Here is a 9,790-nt window from a genome sequence, read left to right as displayed (position 1 = left end):
CCATAGCGAAAAAAGTTTTGACACATTTAGTATTAGTAAATATTGCTTGAGATTATTTTTGCTTATTGAATTCTTCTCATTGTCTTTGGGTAATGTATTTTTTTTTTCATTAGAAAATTGATGTGACAGGACACACAGTGGATGATTTGGTGAACAAGACAATAGAATACCTTCAGCCCAATATAGGTAAGAACCAAAATTGAAACATCATTGACGCTAACCTTCCCAAATCCTCCAAAATCCTATTTGCAAAATGGAGGCTTTTGCAGGATTGAGGCTATGGCAAAAATGTGTGCCTGATTTATGAGGATGCACTGTGTCAAGGTCTTGGGCCGGATCTTGTGTTGTTCCCTGAGCTCAGGGAACCAGACTAGCTGGCTTGCATCCATTCACGGATGTGTAACCGCTTGCCAAAAAAAATGCGGACTAAATAAATTGGGTAAATTGGGGCACTATTTGGCAAAATCAGTTTCTTCCAACGATGGTCGGCCGACCACTCTTTTGAAATCAATACAAAAATTTCACTTTTCTTAAAAATGACAGCACACCAGGTGCCATGATTTCACAGGATGTCTGAGACTGTCATTCACCTACAGTCAAGTAAAGTATTTCATAATAATTTGGTAGTTTTGTTTGTTGATGTTTGCAAATGTCGTATATTACCTTTAATTGTAACCTTTGGAATAATTACGTTTGGGGTGACTATAGAACTCCGGTTTGAATCGGGTCTAAGTATTCACTTCAAACAAACCAAATAGAGATAGATCTTCTATTTGTGTGCTGACCCTAATCAATCGTATTGTCTTTCCTGAACAGTCTCCAGAGCCATGAGTAAAGTCCGTGGTCAGAACAAGGGAGGAACCAAGCCTCAACAACCCGTAGGATTCCTGGGAGAAGTCATGCTGAAGAACGGCAGAGAATTAGGAGAAGATTCAACGTTTGGTGAGCAAGCTTCAAGATGTATTCTCTTTCCTTCTGTGGTCGACTGATCAAAAAGCTCTCAAAAAGGTGCTCTAATCAGTGTTCCAATCCACCAACATAGTACCATGAGTATTGTGTAATTTATGTAGTGCCCAACACTTCAGATATATGCAAGGCCAAGTAAAGAAATAAACCAGTTTCTCGTAGCTGCCCGCTGCCTTTTTTGCACCCACTTTTTATTTTTTTATTTTTTTCTTATTTATAAATGCATGCATTTGCAATATACAGGTGAGTCAAAAAAGACGAAACCCGAATGGCAGGACCAATATTTGAATAAAGTTTTGCCTGTAGCACTTTCCAAATCTAGGATATGAAAGCCCAATTATTAAACATTCTTTTAGTACAAGAATCATTCAAATCACTCATGTACTTTTCAAGTTGCTTAATTTTCAACACAAACACTGTTTTAAAAGTTCTGTCCACGGATCACAAAAAGTGTTTTTTCAGTAAAATGAAAACAATTCGCATGCATCCCTGTGAGAATTGTTATCACTTTGCTGCAAGAACACTTCCTATTTTTGTGATATGTGGACAGAACTTTAAAACGGTGGTTGTGTTCAAAATTTCGTAACTTGAAAAGTACATGAGTGATTTGAATGATTCTTGTACTAAAAGAAAGTTTAATAACTGGGCTTTCATATATCCTGGATTTTGAAAGTGCTACAGGAAAAACTTCAATCAAAAATTGGTCCAGCCGTTTGTGTTTCGGTTTTTTTACTCGCCCTTTATTTGGCAAATTTGTCAGTTGTCTGTTTATTTGTTTCCAACAATATTGTAGCTACATGTACTAGTACAGCAGATAGGCGATGGGATTGTGCCTTTGATGATACAAGCATGGCATTTGGCACACAGTCAGAGTATGTCACGAGAAAGATATTTGGCCATAGGGCCATCGCAGATTTGTCCTTTGAACAAATATAGACAAATCCGATGGCAGCCATTTTCTGCGGTGGCGCAATGTTTGCGTGAGTCGCACTCAGGTAGGGCGCGTGCTCTAGGCTCCTTCAACCAATAAGAATACCAAAATGAGCGCGCGCCTCGTCTTTAAGAACGCGTTCAGTATGCGTGTGAGACACCACCGCAGTAAAAACCTGCTAATTCTGGTCGCCAGATTCCACTATAGGTAGAAAAATGACCAATGGCAGCCATTTTGAAAATTTTGAATATTGCTTGTTAACTGGATTTTTTCAAAGGGCAAATCTGTGATGGCCCTTTAATAAGACATACTCTGACTGTGTGCCAAATGCCATGCTTGTATCATCAACTTTAGGCACAATTCTCTCAAATATTTCCGCTGAATAATGCATTTCATAGACCATCCCAGCTCCCGTGGTATACATAGCCCAGCTGTTCTCATTTTGGTGGAAACATCAGAACAATAAAATCTTGCCTTTTGTTTTTTTGGATACAGGTACGGCAATGGTCGAGCGAATTGCTGAGGCAACTTTCTGAAGTCAAGGACGCCTTCGATCTGAACGTCAGACAGAACTTCCTGGATCCCCTGGATCATCTCAAGAACAAAGATCTGAAGGAGATCAGCGTGAGTTCCATCTTACAAAATCTAACATCATCCATTATCTGGTTGATACTGATAGAATCAGGACTGTGTTGCACAGCCACGTTCGGGGAAATTCAAGCACAAATTAGGGAAAATGGAAAAGCATAAAGCCACTTCAGAATTAAGTGGCTACGGCTAATACATTAGTTGCACCTATGGAAGCAGATAAAGCCACTTCCCATGTGGGCTAGTGCTAGTCGTAGCCATGTCATTCAGACATGGCTAATGCTCACTAACAGAAGGGTTAACCAGGGTTACTGGAAATTACATTCTCATATATTGCGTAATCCGGCGAACAAAATTAGAGGCCATTTTTGAGGTCGCGCCACGGCTACGTGCACGCGTTCTTAAAGACGAGGCTCACAAATGTTTTGGTCGATTGAGTCCGGAGTGCGCGATTCACGTGAGCCTAGTGCCTCCGCATTTATCCTGAGTTATCCTGTTCACAGACAAACCAAGGCCGATGAAAACATATACCTCACCTCATGGTGGAGGGAAAAAAAAGCAGACGGGAAACCATTTTTTGTTTTACTCTGTCTAATAATGCATTTCATAGACCATGCATTTCATAGACAATCTCAGCTCCCAGGGTATACTTAGCACAGCTGTTTAGTTTGGGTGGAAACAACAGAACAATAAAATGTTGTTTTTTATAGGTATAAAAAAAAAACTGTTTTGGTTATTTTTTGGATACAGCTACGGCGATGGTCGAGATGGGAGAATCACTGAAGCAACTTTCTGAAGTCAAGGGCGCCTTCGATTTGAACGTCGGACAGAACTTCCTGGATCCCCTGGATCATCTCAAGAACAAAGATCTGAAGGAGATCAACGTGAGTCCCATCTTACAGAATCTGACAGAATTTGGTTGATTTTGATAGAAGCAGGACTGTGTTGCACAGCCACCTGCGGGGAAATTTAGGCACAAATTGTGGCCAATCTGGAAAAAAATTGATAGAAGACCAGTGATCGATTACTAGTTGATTTGGGTTGTAACTTATGCCTGTGTACTTTGGGTCATTCGATAAATTTGGGGTCCACTTTTTTCCTGTCCCTGTTACATCTGACATCTGTGATTTTATAATTCTGATACACTCCTTAATGCAGTCATCCTCCAAGAGTGATTATGAATAGCAAACTACCTACACAACGAATACAAAATTGTTAAAAGTCATTTTTAACCCTAACTCCCTGGGCATTTTTGCGATGATGCTGCAAAATCCTCCAACTGCCTCCATGTCAAAATTGCATGCAGCCTCAATCCTGCAAAATCCTCCGTTATTTCTTGAATGTGATCCGTGGAAGAATGATCACTGCCTCAATCCTACAAAATCCTCCAGCAATCACTGTCAATATGTTGAGGCAGAGCCAGTGACATCCTGGAGCAGTGCGGAGGACTTCAAGTATAATTTATGCACAGCTGAGCATAAACAAACACAAGGCCCGGCCCAAGACCTTGACACACTGCATCCTGCAAAATCAGCCACACATTTTTGCCAATTAAACAGCCTCAATCCTGCAAAATCCTTCATTTTGCAAAGAGGATTTTGGAGGATTTGGGAAGGTTAGGGTTAATGCAGTCGTCCACCAAGAGTGATTATGTGAAGCAGACAACCTACCCAACAAATTGTTGAAGTCATTCTTAATGATACTTGAACAGCAAATGACAACGTTCAGAGATAACAGGAACTCGAAAATTGTCACACTTTGACCCATAATTTATATAAGGAGCCTTACAGCAATGTGCAAATGTCTCTTGTCAAACAGTACATTAACTTTCTCCCCAATGTTTGATTTCTACAGCACCATCGGAAGAAGTTACAGGGGCGACGTCTTGACTTTGACTACAAAAAGAAGAAGCAAGCAAAAGGTAGGCGACAGATTATCTCAACTCCATCATATCAAATCATCTTACATTACTAAAATATCATAACTAAAACAAAAACAAACCATCAGACTTCCAAAGTGTTATTGTTAACCTGACCTGATTTATCATTATTAACTGTCATAGAGTATGTCCCAAAAAAGTGTCTGTGAAAAAAAGTCTGATGTGGTTTTGGATTGGAATCATTTGCCCTTGAGCATTAAACTGAGGTCTTGCCATGATGACTGATAGCCAGGCAAATGATTCCAATCCCAATTGCAGCCCTTTTCACAACATGCATGATTTTACACAGCTTACTTAACACAGCACTGAAATTGATTAAGGCAAGGAACTTGGTCACAGTGTCCCAAAATGTTGTTGTGATCAATTGACAAGTGTGCAGTGATGCGTGACTGAAATTAAATGAAACTCATCGGGGTTGAGGCCAAGGCTAAGGAGTATCTGCACAATCAAACTTTTTCAAAATGGACTTCATGGTTTTGTATTTTTAAAAAAAATAGTCAGACGGACATTTCTTTTGGACATACTGTATAATGCGAATAATATTTGTTTGCACTAAAAGAAAAACAAAAATTGCATTTAAAATAGTGTTCCTTGCAAGCCTTCAATTGTGGTTTAGATTGTTTGAGGACTTAGTTTAGACAGTCGAGAAAAAGTTTGAACTTTGTGTCAACCATATTCACTCAGCGGCCAATATCTGATCTGCCAAATATTGTTTCCAAAAGTGGATATTGTCATCGGGAACTGAACTTTGTTACTTTGATCGATAGGCCTAACTGTCTCTAATAGAAGAGTTTAATCATGAAATCCTGTAAATTGACGTCGATATGAAGGAATTGTCCACACCTTTGAATTCAACATCATTTTTACCACTCACTGTATTAATGTTTTACTTTCATTTTTCACTGTGCATCATCTACATACTCATCAGCATTAGCAGGTTTGGTCGGTATGTCAATAGTCTAGTTCCTAGACTCGTCATGAATGGTCCCTTATTGTGCTTAGCACCCATAGTATACACCCATAGCTCAGTACACTTTTGAACTAACAATAAGCGAAATTGTCTGTGAGTTTCAAAAATGAGAATAGATAGTGTTGTTGACCTTTGTTAATGCACAATATTACCTTGTACTTTCCCTACAACAATATTGTGAATGTGTGTATGTAGAATGCTAGATGCTTAAGATTTACAACTGTGATAAATGTCCATGTAATAGATTAACCTCAGTCCACATGTACGTGCAGGCTTTTAAGTATTCCTACTTTTCCTAGATATTTTTTTTTTTTACCGTGCTCCATTTTTTCCTACTTTTGTCTTGATTTTTGTCCCACAACTCCGAAGAAATTTAATCTCATTGAAAACTTTCATGGCAGTGTTACACACTGTCAAATCACACAATGAAGGGCTTGGGCGCAGGAGTACTGCAACTGTACTTCCAAGAGCTTAGTTGAGGATGGAGCACAAGTGTTGTGAGTACAGAACATGCCAAATGAGGCTTATGATGCTGTGGACGTGGGCGAGCATCAACGAAAACTACCCCAGAAAGCCCACTACAGTCCTACTTTTATCCTGAGTCTGTCCTCCAAAATCCGACTTTTGTCCTGTTGGTTTTTGTAAATTTTGACCTTACTTTTCTCCTACTTCTTCACCTGGGTCTGCTTGAAAGCCTGTACGTGTATCGTACTATCATGACGTTCTATTTTGAAGTGTGTTTTAAATCAAATTAGGTTAATTGCCCTTCAACGACGTTTAAATACTGTATACTCGGTGGGTAACACACTGAGTACACAGTGTTTAAACGTCAGTGAAAGGCAAAACCTGATTTGATTTATATCACCCCGACGCAAAATTCCATCTTATAAAAGTGTGTTTTAGTTAGTTAATCAGTTACATGTACCTAATAAACGTCTACTCCTTCAGGATTGGTCTAGACAGCCTCCGGGATAAAAAAAACGACCAAACTGAATACAAAGGAATCCAACGGCTGTTTAGATTAATGGTCTCCATGCGCAAACAGGAGAGGGAGCTATTTGATCACTTTCGATAGTCCAGTGGATGGGGCACACTACGTATAGCGCATGGTACCCTGACTACTTTCATTCCCAATATGCACAAAGCCATAGCGTCTACCTGTGACGTCAGGCGTCGTTGGCAATGCATTCAAATGTCTCTCCCAGTCGTCTCCCCGACCCCAACTCTCCCTTTCTTACCGTTGAGGGGGTACTTGTGCGAAGAGCCCATTGGTCTATAATCCTATGATGACATCATGTTTCTATTTTTACTTTCCATGTACCCGTAAACACGTTTTCGTCGGTTCCTCTCAGCAGCAGGTGGTATGTCAACACCGATTTTGTAGCGTAGCATTTCGTAGAAAATATTGTGGTGAAATTCAGAATTGATTGAGGATTCAGAAAATACAGTATAAGGCCAAAAATCTGTGTGTCCGTCATGCGTAGTGCGCACTGCCTGATGTGTAAAAATCAGTTGTTTGATAAGCAATGTGCATACATACATAGGTCCATGTACCTGTATTGCGCATTGCGCTATCCCTGCTGCGTTAAGACCAGTCATTGTGGGAATATGAGCTTTTACGTCGGTCAAGTGTGCAGAGAAATACGTACTCGTGGATTTTCAGAGTACGCATCGCGGATACGCAACTGGTATGCAAAATGCAATACGCACATCAAAAACGGACACATGGATTGTCAGCCTAAAGCCTATCAAATTTGGCCAGCAGTCTGGGCTATAGAGTAGGCAGTAGTGCTATATATTTGTAGATTTCGCCGTGGGTGCAGAGTCGAAAATGAAGGGAAAAGGATAAAAGCGTAAAGCCACGTCAGAATGAAGTGGCTACGGCTAATACATTAGTTGCTCCTATGGAAGCAGATGAAGCCACTTCCCATGTGGGCTAGTGTTAGCCGTAGCCATGTCATTCAGACATGGCTAATGCTCACTAACAGAAGGGTTAACCAGGGTTACTGGAAATTACATTCTCATATACAGTGGAACGTTGCTATACCAAACACCGCTATTTTGAAATATATTATCCCAGATTTCTAAAGCTCGGTAGTCATTTTTTTGAAAATCAAAACTGGATTAGAGTTCACTTTGTCATTTTGCAGTTTTGGTTTTGTTTTGGTTTTGATGCTAGCTTGTGCATGTTACTTCCTTTATTTTGTTTGGCATTTCATGTGAACGTCCTCATGAAACTTGCATGTTTTGTTTTTAAACATCCTGCTTGAAACACTAACAGCATGTCATAGAACAAACGTAGCCAGCTTTTTCACTTTGCCTGCATGTTTAAGCCTGCTGCTATGTTTTCTTGATTCGAGATTATCATTCCGTTTTCATTTCATTTTTTTCAGTTTATTTTAAGCACATCCAAATCAAGCAACAGTCCAAAGACCAAAAATGTCTGTTTTACTGGGTGATGAAATACGACAATTTATGTTATCAATAAAACCTCAACAATATTCAAAAAGAAAAGAAAATTGCTTTGGAAGATGATCAGATTGACCCCAAAATGGTAAACTTTAAGAGTGCTTTTAGTTTTAACATCAAAAGACATATTGTGTTACAAGTTTTAGAATGTAATTTGTAACTGTTGTAAATTATCGTGTCTACTAAAGAAGGACAATTACTGGCAAAGAGTTAATGTCGGTTGTAGTTGATTCTGTCAGAAATAACATGAATTTGTATATATGGAGGTATCATGAATATTCATTACATCTCATACATATTAATGAGCCTGTTTGCTCATTTTGTTGGTCAATATTCAATTGCATTGATGATGAAAAGAAATTGACCCAAATCATTTTTGTGTGGACTCAAACTCAGAAAAGTGTAAAAAGTGACTTTTTCCGAAGACAAAATTGAGAAAGTCTAAGTTTTAAATATGTGTGAGTTGTAATAAATACGGAACTTTGTTCTGCAGCTGATTTCACAAAAAACAGTGCGTAACTTACGCCATGCGTAGGACTTACGCAACAAACCTATTGCGCGGCCACGCAGTGAACTTACGATCGATTTCACGGAAGTTGGCGTACATGGGCCACGTTTTAAACAATCTAAACATCTTGGACGAGGATAATAACAGCATTTCATGGAAGAAATGTTTGTGTATGATTTGTTCGTTCATGAAGCAGTTGTTGAATCACTTCCGCCCGCCATTTTGTCCGTTTTTGTCCGTTTTTCCATTCATTCATGGAGGTGGGAAAGCGTTTATGTTTCATGGTATTTAATGGGTATTTATTTGTTTGTAGAATGATAAATGATCAGTGGTGGACAACTGAATTTTGGATCATTGTATCAAAATAGTCATTACTTGGGAATAGAGTATGCAAATTACGTGAAATTTTCACAGTTACTAGTCAATAACAAGTACTTTACCCCTATTTTTATTAAACAGAGCGAGCCACATAGTTTTTGAAATATGTTTCTAATTTGGTCACTTTCTTTATGACTCATTGTGTACATGGTGATGGATTAACTCTAACTCCCTAGTATGATGTACCAGGAACCATACCCATCCTGGCAAATTCCAACACCATATGGGAAACTGCTGACACATATTTCTGTCTTTGATTCTGGAGGTGTGCCAACCCAATGTAAAAGACTGTCAGTTTAAGGGTACTGTACCCATCCTGACAGATTCCCACTAAACATGCCGTTGGGGTTTGATGGGTTGAGTTCTGTTAGGGTTAATGCATGCTTGCATGATGCAGGAATTATACTTCATTTCCACACCAGGAAAATACTGGCATCTTGGATAATTCTGAGCCAATATGTCTGACTTTTGTTCTCATCAATCTTGTTTTTGTTTGTGTTGCAGGAAGCACAATTCCTGAAGAAGAAATCCAGTTTGCAGAAGAGAAGTTTCACGAATCTCAGGAGCTTGCTGAGAACGGGATGAGGAACCTCCTTGAGAGTGATGTAAGTACCTGACAAATCGGAGCAAAGATGAGCCAAGATGCACTAGAGCATCTTACTACTCAATCAGATACCACTCATTGAGTCTCAAGAACAACTTTTCACTTTGTATTTCTTCGCATTTATTTTGATATTTCTCTCAGTTCAACCATGGAAGAATAATTTACACCGACATTGTATGGGTGAAGAGATTGACGGTTTCCTTTTTAATTCTGTTGTGTAAGATATTCTTTAAATTGCCATGTAATTTAATTGTTTTAATGCAATCCTTGAAAATGCACCTTGATTTCTTTAACAGGTTGAGCAGGTGTTACAGCTTCAAGCGTTAGCCGAGGCTCAGCTAGAATACCACAAACAGTCTGCAGAGGTCTTGGAAAGCCTTCTCTCAACACTCAATGAAAGGTATGCCAACAGTGCTGGACTTGTGATGGACTTGTGA

The 9,790-nt window shown here is 39.2% G+C and overlaps 1 protein-coding gene across 1 annotated transcript; it reads left to right on the top strand.

Moving 5' to 3' along the window:
* Positions 1 to 821: 821 nt before the first annotated feature.
* On the top strand, positions 822 to 9,790 carry LOC119734435 (endophilin-A2-like; the record flags this gene model as incomplete). Its single annotated transcript, XM_038207942.1, has 6 exons — positions 822 to 942; positions 3,236 to 3,369; positions 4,340 to 4,406; positions 6,750 to 6,755; positions 9,254 to 9,354; positions 9,650 to 9,790. Coding segments are annotated over 6 exons (570 nt in total), but the record flags the coding sequence as incomplete, so codon positions are not given.

This window comes from Patiria miniata, unplaced genomic scaffold (genome assembly GCF_015706575.1).
Source record: "Patiria miniata isolate m_02_andy unplaced genomic scaffold, ASM1570657v1 HiC_scaffold_10, whole genome shotgun sequence".
Classification (NCBI taxonomy): Eukaryota; Metazoa; Echinodermata; class Asteroidea; order Valvatida; family Asterinidae; genus Patiria; species Patiria miniata.
Note: the sequence above shows the minus strand (reverse complement) of the source record. Positions and strands in the feature narration are given on the sequence as shown.